The 20,037-nt window shown below is 45.2% G+C and overlaps 1 protein-coding gene across 2 annotated transcripts in view; it reads right to left on the bottom strand.

Annotated features, from left to right (window-relative positions):
- Window positions 1-19,841, bottom strand: part of insig2 (insulin induced gene 2) — a 58,006-nt gene extending 38,165 nt beyond the window's left edge. The window contains exons 1-7 of one of the 2 annotated variants that reach the window (XR_012927190.1): window positions 19,684-19,841; window positions 18,927-19,042; window positions 16,108-16,280; window positions 13,345-13,469; window positions 13,044-13,210; window positions 11,820-11,919; window positions 11,401-11,730 (exon numbers count right to left, since the gene is read on the bottom strand). Coding sequence is in view for 1 of the 2 variants with exons in the window: in XM_076030660.1 (XP_075886775.1) it covers window positions 11,689-11,730; window positions 11,820-11,919; window positions 13,044-13,210; window positions 13,345-13,469; window positions 16,108-16,280; window positions 18,927-18,985 (666 nt within the window). In the remaining variant the exon portion in view is untranslated. Of the gene's footprint in view, window positions 1-10,684; window positions 11,731-11,819; window positions 11,920-13,043; window positions 13,211-13,344; window positions 13,470-16,107; window positions 16,281-18,926; window positions 19,043-19,683 lie in introns of those variants that run through there. The other variant, XM_076030660.1, reaches the window with a different exon arrangement.
- Between the last annotated feature and the right edge of the window lie 196 nt (window positions 19,842-20,037).

Raw genomic sequence — 20,037 nt, 5'->3', positions numbered from 1 at the left:
CCTCCTGCAGCCAGGCGTTGCCACGGTAACGAGGAGCCACATGCAGAAAGACAGAAAGACAGTGATTGACACACGTTTGAAGGGCGACCAGCAGGAGGACGAGCACAACACAAAGACGACAGGAAGTTGACCATTAGGCCACATGCGTATGTTGTGTGTGTGTGTGTGTGTGTGTGTGTGTGTGTGTGTGTGTGTGTGTGTGGGCTCAGACGACAAGGCCGATTTTGGGGAAATGACAAAAAACAAAACCTAAACGCAGTTTGATCAGGACATTTTGTAAACTAATTTTTTTTTTTTTTTTTTAATTTTGTATCCTTTGAAGTGTATTTGACTTAAAATGATTAATGATGTGACAAAACGTTTGTATTGTTGCTGTAAACTGAAATCGGGCCTCCGAATGGGGCAGAAATAGCCTGTCACACACACACAGACACACACACACACAAAGAACGCTAGTCCGAGCTGCTGCTATACTGCCGCCTGGTGGTCATTCACACTCACTACAGAACACTCACTGCCGTCAGTAAACAACAATATAGCACTTCACTTCACAAGAAAACAATAAAAACACGCCTTTTGGAATAATAGTAATGATAGAAAACACAATGGGTCTACATAATTCTATGGCACTGTTAAAACCCCCTATTTCCCTTTTTCCACACCTGGAGTCCTCCGATTAGCATACTAGAACAACAATAAAAATAAATCCTAAAATAAACATGCAGTTTAAAGGATTGGATTAATAAAAAATAAAAAACAATGCATGAGGTAACAACAACAAAAAAACATTCAGTCTCTCTTACCAGCAAAGCCTCACCGAGTCCTTATAGAATACATTAACACTATACACCAGTTCAACCAAACACCAACACCTTCTTTCTTCCATCACAAACCTTCAATCAGTCACACAGCACTGTCATAAAAAAAACACCAGTTGGATTTACAGAAACTGTGTTTTGTTTCAGGTACAGTATACTCTTTTTCTCTTTCAGGTATGTCATATTCTTTTTGCATGTAGTAGGCCTCGATGCATACAACGTTTCTCTAGAGCAAAGCTTCAGTGGAAATGGGTTTATGGAAAAAAAGACAATCACAACTTTAATGGCATTTTTGCAAAGGCTTTAATTGTAAATAAAACACTGCAAACCTACAAGAAAAAAAAACATTGCCATTCAACAATGTGTGAATACACAGAATAAAAAAAAAAAAAAAAGAAGATAAATACTTGTATAAAGAAAAAAAAAAAGACCCTAATTTGCCCGGTCTTCTGCATTGGGCCACATGGCCTCATCAACTTCACACCGGAAGAATCTGTGATGCGAAGAATGACAGATTGTTGAAGAATCTCTTCACATGTCTGATCCATCCCTGACAGTGCTCAGGTGTCATCTCCTGGCAAGCCACCTGGGCATGTGGCTGGTGGTCGCAGACCAGAGCTGTGCAAAGTACGGCCCGCGGGCCAGATCCGGCCTGCTGCGCGTCCATGTCCGGCCCGCGTGAGGCCAGTCGTAAATTCGCATGGAGAGAGGGAGAGAGAGTCGCAGAGATACTTCCGCGGGACTTTAGCGCAACGTCCCCCCCGGTTGACAAAACTTCCGTGGCCTTCGGACACAATTCAGGTTTGTCATGTGGCCCCTTGCAAAAAACAATTGCCCACCCCTCTCATAGACCACAGACTCAATTAGTTGACTAATTTGCATAACTTAACCGTTAGGAAAAAAACAAGAGACAATTTATTTGAATCTATAAAGTGAACTACTGCTCACTTCAACGTTAGCCTATTGGTTAAATTCAAAACGTGAGGTTATCTGTTCTGACGTGTGAAAGCATTTGTAAATTTATGAGTTAAAACACAATTGTTTTGGCCTTGGTTTGTAAAAGAAGTTCAAACATTTTGTAAATGTGTCCACTGTATGCAGTTTGTGTCAAACAACAAAGAAATGTTTTAATTGTATAAGTCACACAGGCTGAAGTTATGGAATTTGTGTTGGGACGATGGTAGAAAACTGTAAAATCCAGCCCAGATATTTTTAGTTCAAGTTCAGGAGTGGCTGATGTTGTAGTGAAGATTTCACTCAAATCTTTTTAAGTCACAGCATGAGCAGAATTATGCGACAGTAAATTCAAAAGTTTTCAAGCACAAGTTGTCAGGGTTTTTTTTTGTTTGCTTTTTTTTCACAGTTGTCGTAACACAAATTCCAATACTTCTGACACATTTCCAAAACTCTTCACACAGTTTGCACAACAGTGCAAGAAAAAAAAAATAATAATAATAATATGCTTGAAACATAATACAGTATCTGTAAATCCAACTGGCATTCATGTTTTTATGACAGTGTCATATGACTGATTGAAGGCTTCTGATGGAAGAGAAAAGGTGTCGGTGTTTGGTTAATCTGGTGTATAGTGTTTGCGTATTCTTGCATTTTGAAAACTCGTGTCGGTTTTTGGTTTACAATGTGAGCTTTTGAGCATGAAGTTAGCTGGCTTGTCAGTTGTGTGCTGTAGGTGTGTTGGTGCGTTAGTGGTTTTGGAAATGTGTGAGAGGTATCGGTCTTTGTGCTTCGACAATTGTAAAAAACTACAACTGTACAGAATACCATTTTTTTTTTAGATCGTAACCATGCAGAGCCTCATCCAGCATCTCAACACAGTCTGAAGTAACTGGCCTGTTCTCGTGGTCTTGTGGATGTGTGGAAGAGGATACACACAGACTGCATATAATACACCTGGTCCCTTGTATTTCTTTAGTCAGACTCAACCATTACTATTGTTTTAAGCACCCTTTTAATGTTTTTAAGGGTTGTAAGATGATGCCAGCTGTTTTTACGGATCATTCTTTTGGTTTTTTATTTGATGTGTTTTTAAGAACATTTTACCTAAGACTGCATGCTGGCATTTTAATTCCGTTTTAATTTTAGATAAAGGTTTTAGAGAGGTTTTCTATTATTTTGGGTTGTTTTTTTTTAGGCATAGGAGAGATTATTTTACATGCTTAAGGCAGTGGTGGGACCGTGGCAAAACTGAGATTAAGCTCCTATGTCGGCAGTATACTCTAATTTGTCATGAAAGATGCATGTAGATCTACTAAAGACCTGGAGACTGAAATTGTGGAGCTGGTAACGACTTGTCAGTCCACAGGAGATCGAGGATGTATTGAAATCCTCAAGTCCAAGAAAAAAAAAAAAAAAAAATGGCCTTAGCCAACCTGCTAGAGAACAGGGTGCAGGGTGCACTGATTCGATCACAGTTCCTAGACATTACAGAAATGGATGCTCCCTCTAACGTTTTTGTCAGACTGGAGAAGAAGCGTGGACAGAGCAAAGCAATTCAACTCCTTGCTTTGTGACGCACGGCAGGAACTCACAGAGCTGGGTCAGATAAGGAGGCGAGCCGTTGAGTTCTACTCATGCCTCTTCTCCAGTGAGTACAAGGAGAATCAGGTTCTGATGGAGGGGTTCTGTGGTGACCTCCCTCGGGTCTCTGCGGAGAGCAACTCACAGCTAGACTGGCCACTGTGGTTGTAGTTGGAGGAGCTGCACGCTGCTCTGCAGGGCATGCAGGGATGGAAGGCACCTGGCGTCAATGGACTCATGGTTTAATTTTATGAAGCCTTCTAAGACCTACTAGAAGTACTCAACAAAAGCCTGGCTCTGGGATCCTTGCCATTGTCCTGCCGCAGTGTGGTTGTCACACTTCTGCCGAAAAAAGGAAAACTACAAGACATAAAAACCTGGCGCGCTGTGTCGCTGATGTGTTCTGACTACAAGACTCTATCCAAGTTATTAACTAACAGGCTGGAAAAAGCTATGGAGCAGGTCCTCCGCCGGGATCGAACCTATTGTGTGCCTGGCAGGTCTATAGTAGACAATGAGCCAGATCCACAAAAAAATGGGAGAGCGGCGGTAAATTGCGGCGACTTTGCGGCTTTGAGGATTTTTGTGGTAATCGTATGAAGGCGCACAACGTCCAGAAATTAGGTGCGATAAGGTTGTCAGACCAGAAGTGGAATTTCTGTCAGAATACTTTATTTCTGTTGTTGTTAAATAAAATGCATGTTGGCTCTGACTCTCAAATGTTGTCAGAGGAAGAACTCTCGTACTCAACAACCTTGTGGCCTCAACACTGCAGCGTCGATTGACTTGCTTGGACCACCAAGCAGGGCAGTTAGATCAGATGCAGGCAAAAGTTGATTTTTTTTTTTTTTTTTTTTTGTGGGATGGTTTGCATTGGGTGCCACAACTTAGAGGGGACAGGACCCCATCCACCTGGCCAGCCGGAAGGCCACTTTTAGGCTTCAATTTATTCAGAGATTCTTAACAGGACCGGCAGACTTAATGTGGAGAGATGTGACCAGTTGTATTGTCAGATGGGTGAGTAATTTGGGACTGGATGATGCACTTCTTTTTTTTCTAAATTTACGCCGTTTTTAAGTAATGGACCCTTTTTCAATGCAGTTCAAGAAAAAGCTCTAACTTTCTGTTTTGGTTTATTTAAGTTTAATTCATAGTGCCAGACTGGATATTTCCAACGATAGCGCACCTGGACTGATGGCAGCACTGTGCTGAAATCGAACACTGGTCCTGAAACAGCTGGTGACCCACTACAGGACCTGTCCTAATGGACACTGAGGTGGTGGGCTCTCTGCTGGGCCTCTGTTCCACCGGCATGTCAAACAAGGTCCTGCAATTGTGGAGGGAGGAGGAGACTCCTCGTGGACTACGGCCGGGGCGCTGAACCGGACAACTCTGATCGCTTTCCCGAAGTCAACATCAGTCCCCAGTTTGATGGTCTTGACGGCCTAAAAGCTTAAAAGCTCGATGACAAACAAGAAAGCCCTGTACAAGGAATGCGTCATGGTGTTGAATAATTAATGGCTGTGCGTCGACTGACAGGCTGGGAGAAGATGCCTTGTTTGTCCACGCTGGGGGATACTTCACAAACCCTCCTTCAAAAAGACAACTGCCGACCTCCAGTGGAGGATCTTACATGGAGCCATCCCCTGAAATGCCTTTATTTCTGTGGTGAATCCTGCTGTGAATCTTTGAGCAAGGGATTTTCTTTTTTTTTTTTTTTTTTTTTTTTATCGAGACATTTTATCCAACAAAATATATTTATGGTATACAGGGAATGACAAAAGAAACCCAAAGAGGTGCACAACTCCTGAACTTTGTTACCAGCGAAGCCAAGACGGCTATTTATGTGTCCGGGAAAAACAAAATTGAGGATAAAGCAGCTTAGGAGGCAGCCTCAGTCTGGCAATGTCATATAAGATGTAGACTGAGGCTGGATTCAACTTTTACCAAATGAATCACAACTTGACTGGCTTCAAAAATATTTGGGGTTACAACAGCAGTTTTTGCACAGTTAGAGGCCCTGTCCACACGGGAACGTTGCCGTTTTTTTTTTCTTTCCCGGGGTCGAAAAAAGTCGCGTCCACACGCTGACAGATGGAAACGGAACGGTGGGTGAAGACGATGCAATGCGTATGCCACACCGAAACGTGGCGCTGTTAACAGACGCTGACACAGCCACCGGACCCACGATTTAGAAAGAGGGCGTTTCCGCTACACACTTAAACGCACAGAAAACAAAGACGGCGAGTAGCGGAAAAAAAAGTGAGTCTGAGGTTTTGTGAGGTTGTGTAGTAATATTGCCAACACATCTTGAAGCGCCTGCGATACAAAGACAACTCCGCTGGCCGCTGTCGTTGTTGTTTGTGCCGCTTGCATGCCGTGTTTTTTCCGGTCACATGACAGTGACGGTGCGATGACGTCATCAGTTTTACAAGGAAAAGCCAAAACTTCACCATCCACACGGCAACGGTGTGAAAACGACGAAACGGCGTTGTCAGATTTTCCCACTCTGGGACCCGTTTTCAAAAAAATACCGTTTCGGGGGACCCGAAACGCCGTTGCCGCGTGGACGAAACGCCGTAACGGTTAAATACTTTACCGTTTCCACCAAAAAACCTTCCCATGTGGACGGGACCGGAGATGAATTACATTTTGGACATTTTCTTCAAGCAAGACGAGCCTGATGATTTATCTATTTACTTATGTATTTATTTGTTCACCTACTTTTGTTTGCTATATTGTAGGTAAATCTGTATTTAATTATTTATTTTTCATGTATTTACCATGTAAAATGTAATTCGTAAAAATATTTAGAATAAAATAAATAAATAATAAATAAAATCTTCTGTGTGGAAGGAGCCGTGAGCGTGCGCCGTCATGGCGGCTGCAGGGTTCTCCTCCCTGTCGGGGAAGCACTGCATCAAGCTGGGTGCCGGCTCCTCGTGTAGTGTGGAGGACGTGGCTTCAGCCGTCGGGGAGCGGATCGGACGCAGCTCGGTTAAATCGGCAGCCCGAATGAAGCGAGCCTTTTGTTTTTTGTTAAAGAGAAGGTGGAGCAGGTCACGCTGCTGGCAACCGGCAGCCCGGATCACGCACGATCTGCATCCCTGATGTCGGACACCGGGCAGGAGCTGACTGAGCCTCACGAAATCCGGGACAGAGCTAGACAGTTCCTCTCAGCCCTCTGCAGATCTGAGTACAGAGAGAACATCGAGCTGGAGGAGGACTTTTCGAGTACTCTGCCACAGATATGGGCTGGTACCAATGCCCCAGCTGGACCAGCCTCTCCAGCTGGAGGAACTAACGGCCGCCCTGCAGAGCATGCAGGGGCGAAGAGCTACGGGGATTGATGGACTAACTGTCGAATTCTACAAAGAGCACTGGGACATTCTGGTAGCTGATCTGCTCCAGGTCTTGAACCAAAGTCTGGCCACTGGTTCCCTGCTTCTCTCCTGCCGAAGAGCTGTAACAACTCTCCTTCTGAAATAGGGAAATCAACAGGAGATCAAGAACTGGCGCCTGGTGTCCCTTCTCTGTGTGGATTACAAAATCTTGTCAAAGACGCTGGCCTCCAGGCTGAGAGGAGCCATGGAGCAGGTCATCCACCGGGACCAGACCTACTGTGTACCCGGCAGGTCCATGGTAGACAACGTCAACCTAATTCGGGATGTTTTGGAGGTCTCCAGCTCATTGGGTATTGACACTGGTCTCATTTCGCTAGACCAGGAAAAGGCTTTTGACCGGGTTGAACACAGCTTCCTCTGGAAAGTCATGGGGAGGTTTGGGTTCAGCCCTGGTCTCATTGCCATGAATCCGTGTGTTATGCAGTGACATTGAGAGTCTACTGAAATTCAACGGCAGTTTTTGTGGTCCCTTCAGGGTCCATAGGGGCATCTGACAGGGCTGTGCTCCGTCTGGAATGCTCTATGCACTCTCCCTTGAACGTCTTCTCTCAAAAATGCATTTTAATATTAATGGCTTGTTTTTACCTTGTTTTAATAGCAACATTGTTTTATTTGCTTACGCAGATGATGTAATCATTTTTAGTAAAAAGCGATTCCAACAGACCTGGTGGGGAGGGGTGTGGCCAGCTGCATCTTCAGAGAGGTGCTGGGACTCAACTGGGACTGGATACTGCTCTGTTTTTAACAGATTTCAAATTTTTAAAGTTAAATGGGTGTCCTTCTTTTTACCAAAGTGTTTTAAAAACATCAGAGATGTCAAAGATACATAAGTACACAAAGGATAGTAGCTGTGCATCCTTGGAAATCGGCTAAAAGGAGGGTGCATTCCGAGTACGCATTTTGAGCGTCCTAAGGACTTTTGGGAATTGGGACAAGCCTTCGCGCAGTGCTATGACGGAACTTCCTTACCTTTCCTTCCTGGAATCAGGGACGGAGCCGGACGCCACAGACCCTTTGCCTGCAACACACATCAGCCCTCGCGTTGAGACAGATGGGCCCGCTGCTGAGGAAAACATCTCTCCTACCTTAGCCACACAAACAAGAAGAGCCTCTACAAGGCTTGCGTCCAAGTCCTAAATCAAAAGACGCTGGAGAAAAGAGTGGTTTGCGCTTGGACTAAAAGACTGGGAGATGCAACTCACTGAAAAAGAGAACCGGATATCTGCAGTGGCGGATCGTCCGTGGTGCAATTGCTTTAAACACTTTTATTTCAGTCGTCAACCCTGCTGTGTCCAACCGGTGCCCCTTCTGTAACTCCAAAGAAACATTTTTTCCACATTTTTATTGATTGTAATAGACTCACTGTGTTTTTTTTATTATTTTAACCAATGTTTTTAGTTCTTTTAATCTAAATTTTACAATCACTAATTCTATTTATGGTAAGGGCTACAACAACAACAACAACAAAACCAAAAGAAAAGAATGTGGCAAAAATGGCAATATACATTTTGAGAAAAAACAAAATTGAAGGGTTTTTAAACGCAGATGCAACCATGGTGTGGCGCCCTAGCCTTCGTTGCAGAATCCACCTGGAATTTTCTTTTTTTGAAAGAACGAACGACCTCGAAAGCTTCTCGGCAATCTGGTGCCACAGAAACATTTTGGGTGCTATTTTAAACAATGAATTATTGTTTTGTGAGGCACTGAAAGTTTGAATGTTTTAGGGTTGTTGTTTTTCTGGCTCTTTGGCTTGTGTTTGATTTTATTTGTTTGTTGTTCATTATTGTTTATTTATCCATTTTTTTTTCATATTTTTTGTCGGTAAAAATGTGCACAAGTCTTTTTTTTTTTGTAAATAAAGTGTGGTTGTAAAAATCTTCTTCTTCTTCTTCTTCGCCTCCTGCCAGGATGAGTGATGGGGCGCGGGCCCCGCCCACCGTCCTGCACCAGCCCCATACATGACTGGTCCTTGGCCGGCCCACAAATCCATATTTCACCATTAGAGGCCATCAGGGTAGAGTTAGGGCGCCGCCGGCCGAAGCTCGCCGGCCAATCAATATCCGGGCCGCTCACATACGAGCGGCCGCCAGCTGACGGACGTGATTCACGGTGCGTCCGCCCTTAGCAGCCGCTTTGCGTGACGCCGGCCCATTACCGGACACCATTTACTAGCGCCGTAACCCTTAAGGTGTGAAACGGGCGAGAGAGCAAGGACAAGGTCGGCCACACAATCTTCATCACCATGAGCCAACGTCCTGCTTGATACCACTGCTAGTAGCAGCCGTTGGCTGGTAACGTTCTGACAGAGACCTGAAGGAGCCGCTGATGGCCAGCAGGAGAAGGTACATCATCATCATCATCATCATCATCATCATCGTCAAGTGACAGTGGCCTCAAGCAATATGAAAACAACAAAGCAACACAAGTCAGCCACTTCACACTGATAGCCAGACTCACAACAAGGAAAGAGATTTGAGCTCACTGCAGTGCAGAGTGATGCTGTAGCCAAAAACAAAACAAAAAAACAGCAGAATAAGACAGAGAGGGTGTGTGTGTGTGTGTGTGTGTGTGTGTGTGTGTGTGTGTGCACGACGGTGGCCCAGGCACAGCTCTCCACCTGCTGACCTCTGGCTGTGGGAGAGGCGAGATAATTGCTTGTCAGGAATAAATGGAGAGATTAATGAATTCATTAGCGGCGGTGAGTTTAGCTCTGCTAGGTGGCACTTAGCGCTATGACACATCACGCCTATTGTTTTAGCAGCTAGTTAGCCTCGAACAATAACATTCGCACTGCAAATTGGTTCTCACGCTGCTGTAAGTAGACACACAAAACGGCGTCCTTATCCCCGAATTTAGCAATAATGCAAACAAAAGGCTCTTTAAGTCCCGATTATTCATCTTAATTACCTGTGTGCGAGTGTGTGTGCTGCCTGCAGACAGGACACATTAATCCACATTAGCAGCTGCACCGGATGTGAACAGTCGTGTGGCAGCGACGCTGCTTTTGTGTTCTGGTGTTTGTGTGCCAGTTTATCTGCAGCTTTCAATAGTTTCCAGCCCTGAACAACAGTGAGCTGGAGCCTGCGGAGGACCACAGAGTGCAGCAGTGTGATACTGTGGCTTTACTTTTTATTTTTATTTTCAAATTACAGGCCATTTAACATATCGTTTAAAAAAAATTTTTTTTTAAATCCTGTTATTTCTTTAGAAAATTTGTGAATGATATTTCACCAGCTGTGAAAAATAAACCTTGTAATTATTTACATTAATTGATTGTTATTTCAACTTGCATACATAAATATTGAAATCGAAATTATTTTCCAGTTTGTGTTTTCGGTCATTGAAATCTGTTCCCTTTCAAGACAATGGGCCAACATCCAACATGAGACAGACTTCATCAGGGAAGCACCCTCGTGACGCCAACAGCTCGGCTGAGCACCTGCTGCTACTGGCTACGGCTAGCTTGCAAGTGTTTCTTTGAATTAGATGCATCACATGATAAAGGGGATTAAAAAAAAAAGGTGAAGACGAAGAAAAACCTAACTAAAAAAATGTAAATTTACAAACCGGAATAAGGAAAGGCCTGTCAGTAAAGCCGTTTGCTGTTGTTGACAGAATTTGGCGGCAGCAGCAACCACGTAGCGTGCTAAAATTCTGCTTCTTACCACACACACACACACACACACACACACACACACACACACACACACACACACACACACACACACACACACACACACACACACACACACACACACACACGCTGGAACGTCCACGACTTAAGAGGCCCCACCCAGGACTTAAGAGGCCCCGCCCAGCGACAGAGAACCGTCCCGGGTTAGCGTCCACCTCACCTGCAATGTGGTTAGCTTGCGTGCTAGCTCCCGCTATCGACGTCCCACAAGTAGCACGCTTCAAAAACGTAAAAAACAATGATTTATTTTTGCCGAAAAATAAAATGCAAACATTCATATTGTTGCTTGAACACCCTTCAGTTTCAGTTTGTTTGGTTGTAGTGCCTATGTGTGTGTGTATACATATATACATACATACATACATATGAAAGAAACACACCACCACAGATTTCTACTTTGTTATTTAGTCTGTAATCCATAAAAATGTTTGAGAAAAAAAAACAACATCATTTACACTCGGAGTAGAGCTTCCCCTCCATGATTAGGAAAAAAAAAATTAGTTGTCAAACATCCCTTACATGTTTAATTATCATTAGAACACGTCTACATTCTTGGCTGACGAGCCAAGCTAAATATCTGTCCAGGTCCCCAGCGGGCCCTCAATGTACTTCTTGGTTTTCAAACTGGATTGATTTGATTTCTTTGAGCGTTCTGATGAGTTCCAGACAGGCCCTACTTGTGATTGGGTAAACTGGGTCAGCCACGCCTGGGAAACCTTAGGTGAACAGCAGCAGCAGCAGCAGCAGCAGACTAACACTGAGGGAAACACTGGAACGAGATGACGCGGGAGGTCCGGGAACACTGGCGCTGATCAGACCCGGAGCCCGAGTCCGTCCGGTCCGGCTGCCGCTGCTGCTGCTGCTGCTGCTCCATCCGCCGACCCAGGAATGAAGAAGACGACGCAGCAGCTCCGGTTAACTTCCAGGAGCGCAGATCGTCCTCCACCGGCGGCGGCGGCGAGGATGAGGAAGGTGGAGGAGGAGGAGCAGCTGTCCTGATAAGCGCAGATCCTCGGTGATGGTTTGGCACAATGGAGCCAAAGATGCCGTCAGATGATGAAGGTGAAGGTAGACAGACGCTGCCGCTAATCCAGCAGGCGGAAGATAAATCCTGCTGCTCTTCCTCCTGCTGCTCTGCTCTTCCTCGACAAGAGGAGCTGTCGGCCAGCGAAGGAAACACTGCGAGGAACGAGTCACCAGTCAGCAGCCAATCAGGAGCTCCAGAGGGTCTTCCTCAGTCCTGGTGGCTCTTCTCCTGGATCAACTTGTACTCATACTGGGAGGGGAGAGAGAGAGAGAGAGGGACAGGGTGGTCAGGATGCTGCACAGTGGGCGGGTCGGGAAGTCATGTGACCAGGGTCTTACCAAAGCCAGCTGGCGCCCGATGTTGCCCATTGTGATGACACCAGCAAAGAAGATGCAGGGCAGCCAAGAGCGGATGTACAGGAAGTCCGGGGAGGTGTACCTGAGCAAGGAGGGCAGTGATTGGCTACTGCTCTCTCTCTGAGCAAGGAGGGAGGGCAGTGATTCTCTCTCTCTCTCTCTCTCTCTCTCTCTCTCTCTCTCTCTCTCTCTCTCTCTCTCTCTCTCTCTCTCTCTCTCTCTCTCTCTCTCTCTCTCTCTCTCTCTCTCTCTCTCTCTCTCTCTCTCTCTCTCTCTCTCTCTCTCAATGAGAAGCAGGCTGCTGCAGGGCCCAATTACCTCTGACCTCTGGAAGGTAAACACATGGAAGATACCTGATATGATCCTGATAACTGAACTTTGATATCGACAATACTTGTAACAATACCAGAGCTCTGTTACGCTGTCCTATTATCATAATTATAATTATTATTGCTTTTACATGAGGTTGTAAAAAAAAAAAAAAAGTCTCATATTTATTTATGTTGAAATCAATGAAATGAAATGAAAATATTAGCAGAATATTTTTTTTCCTAAGCTTCCGCCTTCTCGTCATGGCATTCTTAGCAGCGTTGACAGCTAGCGGACTGTGGCCTAGCAGGCAGGAGGCACTCGTGGGCTGTGTCTCAAATCAGGGTCTGCATCCTTCGGAGCATGCATTTGAAAGGAAGTTGCGTCATAGCACTGCGCCAAGGCCTGTCCCAATTCCCGAAAATCCGAGGGACGCTCCAAATGCCATAAGACACTTTGTATGAATTTAAGTATTGAAATCTCACATAAAATATTCAGTTTTTAACGTGGGGTTTTTACTTATTCGAGCGTCATCATTAGATGGTGAACCAATGGTTAGCTTGATGCTATAAAAAGGTCACTTCCGGGGGTTGGCCAGCAGGAGGGACCGGCGGTGACGCAACCAGGAAATACGCCGAAGGCGAGACCGTCCCGTGTGGTTACCGGGGAGGCGGGGTTTGGGTTCGTCCTTCTGGGCCGGGTCCTTGGGAGGACGCTTCCTTCAGAAGGACGCAGACCCTGACTTGAGACGCAGCCGTGGAGTCTTTCCAGCAAGTCTGATGCGCTCACAAGTTGGCAGGTGGGATGAGAGAGAACCTCCCCTTTAGCACTTCCACCAACCCCCACCCCCCACCCCCCACACCCCGACCCCCACCCCCGCCCCGCTTTGTGACTCACTGGAAGACGCCGTTGTGGACCAGCAGCTGCGTGGCCAGCGTGGCCAGCAGGGCGATGGTGACGCCCAGGCCGAAGCCGCTGCGCGAGCGGTCGAAGGTCCACCAGAGGCCGACGGAGAGCGCCGCCAGGGTCAGGGACAGCTGCACGTTGTTGGCAAAGTCCACCTTCTGAGGGGGGGGCAGGGGAGTCAAGGTCCGACCTTTGAGTTTGTTACAACACACACACACACACACACACACACACACACACACACACACACACACACACACACACACACACACACACACACACCAGAGGATACGGCGCTGGCGTGGTTGATGCCCACGAAGACGGCCACGCAGCGCATCACGCTGGACCACTCCCTCTTGAACTTGTGGGGCTCGCCCAGGCGTCGGTCGATGCAGGGGTACAGCAGCCCGATCACAGCTGTGCAGAGAGCAAGGCTGCACTGTTAATATGGTAACAACAATAATAACAATAACAATCATAATAATAATAATAATAATAATAATAATAACAATAATAATAATGATAACTATAACAATAATAACAATAGTAATACAATTATAATAATAACAATAATAATGATGATGATACGGAGCCCCTAAAGGGACTTGGAGAGAAAAAATAAATAAAATCATTTCAGGTGCGCACCAGAAACTTTTAGGTGCTCACCTGAAAGTTTCTGGTGCGCACCTGAAATGATTTTATTTTATTTTTTCTCTCCAAGTCCCTTTAGGGGCTCCGTATGATGATAATTCATAACAACAATAATAACAACAACAATAATAATAATAATAATAATAATAATAATAAGAAGAAGAATAAGGGAGGTCCCGATCCGATCCCAATTTCTTTTTAATGATGAGTAATCGCCAATTTTTTTTTTTTTTTACAGATCCAATCTTTTTTCTTGAAATAAACTGAATCCACTGAATTCAGATTTTTCTCTTGGCGCATTGCAAAATAAAATTGGATTCTTTGTTTCAATGATCAATCCATGCTTTGCTTTTTATCACCGTTTTGTTTATGTTACAAGTTGAAGAACACAGTGAGCAAACCATATAAGACCTATAGATGAAATAAAATAATGATGTAACATTGTGCTTATAAAGTAAGTACATTCATTTTCAAAGTGCATTTGGAGCTTGGTAATGACTGCACTCTTTGCTCAGTAAGTAATTTTAGTTACAGTAAACCGCCAAAGCAAAATAAAATGAAACCAGTGTAGCAGCTCACGGCTAACACAGCTAACTGCTCTTTTCTTAAACCAGCGAGCAGCGTCTGCTGCTTAATAGCCAGCTTTTGATTCGCTAGCAGCGCCGTACTCCTTATATTCTGCTTCTCGTTTCTGGAGTTACCGAATTCAATTCTGGAGTTTACCCACTAGTTTACCCACTAGCCCTGCGCGGCTAGTGCCAGCCGTTCACGGTACGGGACAGCTCGGTTGAAAGGCATTTCCATAAGCCTGACCAGTACCTGAGTGTGGGCGGAGTCACGATTTCAAGGCGAACTGAAGGTCCTTGGATGTTTTTTGTGTGTGGCATTGTTATGTGCAAGACATTTCCGTAGGGCTTAGAATGATTTTGTTTCATACTGTTGACTTGTATCAAAACACTGTTCTAGAAGAGAAAATGTAGTAAAGGAGTATCACTGTTGTTTATTATTAGACAAGAATATCCGCACAACTTAAGTCCACACAAAGCACAAAACAGCAACAGCTCTATCCGACCGGTGTTAACAAGCTAGCAGCGTTAAAATCTCTATGAGGAGTGAAACTTCCGAAGCTTGCGAGCCAGAATCGCTGCCAGCGAACGCAACACAAGCAGAGCACGGAGTTAGCGGTGGTGGCTAGCGGTGGTAGCTAGCGGTTTAACGACACGATTCAACGCCCATAACTTTGCAAATAGCCTTCAAACTAAAGTTGCTTGATGTTACAAAACACATTTACAGTCCTCAAGCATGTTTTCAAATATTGCCTTGGCCGACTATTCTCTCGTCGTCCACCAGGGGGCCGAGTGGAGCCCGTCTCACTCCCGTTGGCCACCGCCACCGGTGTCCATTGCTTCTGCATTAGGCTGAACAAACCTCCAACATTTTCTCTATTCGTTCCACTCCGACCGTTGTAGTCCTTGGTGCTTCGGTCGTCGCTCGGCATTGTTTTTATTTCTCCGGACACTGTTTCGCTGTACAGCGACGGCCACCGGCTGCGAAACCAGGAAGGCTTTTCATTGCGTGTCGCTCCGTCCGTCCAGCTCTCTTTGAGCTTTTTCTTCGGCCACAGAGAACAGAAACATCTGTAGTTCTACGTTGGCTTTCGTCAAAACTTTTACCCAATCAGTGCCCTGCACGTTGCTACGTCACCCATACGGTCTCAGCTCTGCTCGCTTCCAACCCCAAGGAGGCAGGTACCAAAATCGTAACCCCTGGGAATGTGCTGGGGCTCGTGGAAATGCCTGATTACCGACCCGGACCGTACCGAGATGTTACCTACCCAGCCTAAGGAAAAACGCCTTTACTTGTTTTATAGGAAACTCTGTTGCTGCCACCACGGGAAAACGTTAGCTTGCAGACTTTGCATTTCGCTGCGGGTGACTGCATTCCCCGTAGAATCGCCCCACGGCCGACATAGTTTTGTTTACAAATGAAGAGACGCGCGGCCAGACGGAAACCTTTGACTTCAATACCTCACTTCCGCCCGGAAATAAAGTTGTTTTTTTTTTTTTAAATAAATAAATAAATAAATAAATAAATAAATTTAGAACTCCCGATCGCGGATCTAGTTCAATATGCTAGATCGGCACGCCGCTCTGATCTTTGGATCGCTACATCCCTGCTTTAATAAGCCGTCTACACACCTGCAGGCAACAATCTACATGTCATTTAAATATCTAAGCGCAACGCAACACGGCTCCAGTTTGAACAGGATCAGAATCTCCATAAAAATGAAAAACATATTTTTTGGATTATTTATTATTTTGAGCTGAACGGCATAAAATAATCTGTTGACTTTAGACGACGAACCAACACACACACACACACGCGCTAGTGTGTCTCCACCCACCTGAGGCGGTGCCGCAGCAGGGCGCCACCCACCAGGCCGAGGAGAAGATGCTGCTGAGGACGTCGGGGGGGAAGAGGGTGACGTTCCTCTGCACCTGCAGCAGGTTGAGCACTAGCGCCAGGAAGACGCCCACGGAGAAGAGCATGGCGCCGCGCGCCAGCAGGTTGGTGGTCCTGGAGGGTATGATACATACAATTATTTTGAGATGTATTTATTTATTTAATTTTGGCACTTTTGGTCCTCCATATATCCAGCCTTTTAATCTGACCTGCCGAACTTGAAGAAATGATATCAATAGTCAGTGAGTCATAAAACAGCTGCATTTCATCCATTTTTCCAGTGTTTTAGGAGTCACTTCAACAAAGAGCTTAAACACAGTGGGGCTTCAAAGAAACTATTTTATTGGAACCCTTTTGTTGATTTTCAAATGACATCAAATCACATGTTTCCTACATAGCCCATGATAGATTTTTTTTTTTTCCTGCTATGAGTCACCAGAACACTCCGTCTGCTCCTGCCCCGCTTTCAAATCCTTACAACCCATTAAGGCCCACCAATCAAAAAGTTTGACCAGCCCTGAATTGAAGTCCTCATTTGAACCCAGGCATGAATCAGTAGAAGAACAGGATACCAGACTGGCAATATAGCAGAGCAACGATTCCCCCCCACCCCCAACTTGAGGTGCTGAAGCCAAAAACCACATTTTGACACACTTTGACGTAAAACACAGGTCATTCAAAAAAATTAATGTTTTTCCAGAAAAGAGTTTTATCCTTATCCCAGAGTGACATCACAGCTCGTTCGGATTGTGTCCCGATGCATCATGTGTGTTAGCGACGAGGGATGGGCGATATGGACTTAACGTTTTATCACGTTCATTTCTGGCATTTATCGCGATAACGATAAAAGTGACGATAAAAAACATTAAACAATTCAACTCCATGTTTTGGCATTTGTTTTTGAAACCGCACTCGAAAAAAACTAAACGCTTTTACACGAAGCCTCATTTTAAAAAAAACAAAAACTCCTTTTTACACGGATACGCTGGTAAGGACTGAAAACGATGTCGTACCTATGCCTGTAAATACGGTGTGCATAAACGACAGAGTTCAACGTCTGCTTCGAGTTCCTTTAGAACACAAAGCCTGAAAATCTCCATGCTAACATTGACTCGGGAGTCGTGCCAGTAAAAGTTGGCCAACGTTTTTGCGTTTCCTGCCTCAACATCCCGGTGCGCCGACCCAAAAGTAAATCAATAAAAAGTAAAACAGGATGTTTGCAAATCGTTTCCGCGGTGTTTATTTTCACTTTGCACACAACGCACGAGGGATTCTGGAGCGCCGTGGCTGCGCTATCAGCCCCGTGCTTGTTATTGAGCTGCACATGAGCTGCCGGCTGCCAGCAGCAAGTGCGTTGCGCACGTAATTACGTCATCAACAATGAGTTTATCGTTATTACCGCGAGATGACATATTCTTACCCCGGTAGATTTTATGGCGATATATCGCAAACGCCGATATATCGCCCATCCCTATTACCGATGATGATAACCCTGTGATAAAATGTGACACAGGGGCGGGAGCAGCATCAGATGGATGGAGTGGTTTGGTGACTCGCCTCATAGGAGTAAATAATCTATCCTGGGACATAAAGAAAACATGCGTGTTTAATGCCAATAAAAAAATGATCGAAAGCAAAGTTACAACAACATATGTGTCTTTGAAGCCTCGTAGTATTCAGCTCTTTATGAAAAATGACTCTTAAAACCAGGGTTTCCTTGCTATTTCGGCAGCTTAATGAAGTCTGAACCTTGCGTTCGCCCCCTGGTGGTTGGATGACTGAAAGTGCTTGATTTGACATGTACGGTAGCCGGCTTTTTAAATGTTAATATCGCCGACGATCAGCTCAATGTAATCGTGGCAGCCAATATCGTGATCGTGATTGCAATTCTATTAATTGTGCAGCCCTACCGCAAAGATTGCGATTTGATTGACGCGAGTTCCGGTCACGTGACTTGCGAGCGGCGCGAAGCGAAGCAAGGCAGGTAGTGGGAGGAGTCGATGCTGCGACGAGCTGGACGGACGGAGCAACGCGCAAGGAAAAGGTCTTCCTGGTTGCCGTAGTTTAGCAAAACAGTGTCGGGAGAGATAAAAAAAAAAAAGCCTTTCATATTAATTCATGCTTCATTTTGCTTTTATCCAACATTAGTCTAGCCTATTTAAAAAAAGAACAATTTGTGTCTAATAAATCTGATGTTTATTATAATACATTTAATTTTTTGTTTGTTTGTGGAAAAATAGATGAGCGAAGGATAAAAAAATAATCGCAAATTAAATCGCAATCGGAATTTTGAGGGGGAAAATAAAAAAATCACAATTAGATTATTTTCCATAACAAAAAGGATCACTAGTTGAGACGGTGAGTGGAGGAGAGAAGGCTGGAGACGCAGAGCAGGAAGGTGGTGCACAGTCCAGGGAAGGAAGAGAGGTCTCAAATAAGACCTGATTCCCTGTGTGTGATTCCCTGTGTTTGCTTTTTAAAGCAAACACAGGGAATCTGGCTGGGGCCCAACATGGATAGAAATGGCAAAGTTCAGCCCCTGGCTGTACCACACAAATGAAGGCCACCTCTTTCGGAGTTCCCTAATAACTGTTATTCATAAAAATTCGTATTTGTCGTCATTATAAAACAATTTCGCTAGGGGAAGCCCTGAAAACGCTGACAGAATGGATGAAATGCAGCTATTTTATGACTGACTGTTAATATCGTTTCTTCAATTTCAGAGGGCAGCATGGCTTAGTCGGACCCTGCAGAGCTAACCTGTTGGTCATGACGGAGATGTAGGGGCCCTGGAGGGGGCGCGGCCTCTGGTCAGCCATAGCGGTTTGTGACGTCACGGCAAGGAGACTGGCGGGCGGCCGGACGTCCCCCGCCACCTTGACAGGTTAAACAAAAAAACAACAACAACAAACCACATTGTTTGTCGCGTTCCGACGACACATCAACACACACTTCAGGTCAACAGAACAACTTTTCACGAGTGTGTGCGAGTCTCGCCTCACGGCAGACGGTTCGCTTCACGTGACCCTAGGGAGTATCAAAAAACAAAAAAAACAAAAACAAAACCCGGATGCCACTCACTCTGCCTTCCACTTACTGCCCTGTGTGAGGCGCAATAGAACAATTGCCTCCAAAGCAACCTGCTTCAAAAACAGTTTCATCCCAATTGCCATCAATATCCTGAACTCTGAACATAGCAGGGGGGAAGCTTAACCATGGCCATTGTGTTTGTCTGAATGTCTTTCTGCCTACACGTATAAATACGTTGTGTCCAAATGGAACCTGGACCAACTGGACTGACAACAAATCCCATCAGCGTGGCTGTGTGTTCATTAAAAGAACCAGAATCAGAATTGCAATCAGAATCACAAAGAGCGGCGGTGACGGCTAATGACTGCTGTTAGCATCATGGTTAGCATTCCGTCACCCAGCTAGCGTGAATATCGCTAACGAGCCAAAGTGTCCGCGGTGTGTGTGCGTGAGAGAGAGAGAGAGAGAGCGAGAGAGACAGTCTTACCTCACAGCAGCCGTTCGCTTCACATGACCCGAGAATAGGGTAGGAAGGGGTATAATAAAGAAAAAAGAGAACCCCAGCCGAGCACCGAGCAGCTACGGACGGTCAGACGCGGTCCTTCTGTCCCGGCTGAGGACACTTCCTGGTTCTCTGAGGCGCCTCAGCGAACCGGTCGGCGTTGCAGCAGTGACGTCAGCACGTTACGCAAAGTTGAAGATTCACTTGATTGACGTTACGGCGATGGACCGCTACGCTACTGAATTCCTTCCTACTGTTTGTTTGTTTGTTTGTTTGTTTGTTTGTTTGTTTGTTTGTTTTTTAAAACATAAATCATTTGATTATTTATTGTAAAATAAT

This window comes from Nelusetta ayraudi, unplaced genomic scaffold, assembly GCF_046127955.1.
Source record: "Nelusetta ayraudi isolate G7.1 ecotype Tasmania unplaced genomic scaffold, CSIRO-AGI_Nayr_v1 ptg000028l, whole genome shotgun sequence".
Taxonomy (NCBI): Eukaryota; Metazoa; Chordata; class Actinopteri; order Tetraodontiformes; family Monacanthidae; genus Nelusetta; species Nelusetta ayraudi.
The sequence above is the reverse complement of the archived record's forward strand: the minus strand, read 5'-3'. Positions and strand labels throughout refer to the sequence as shown.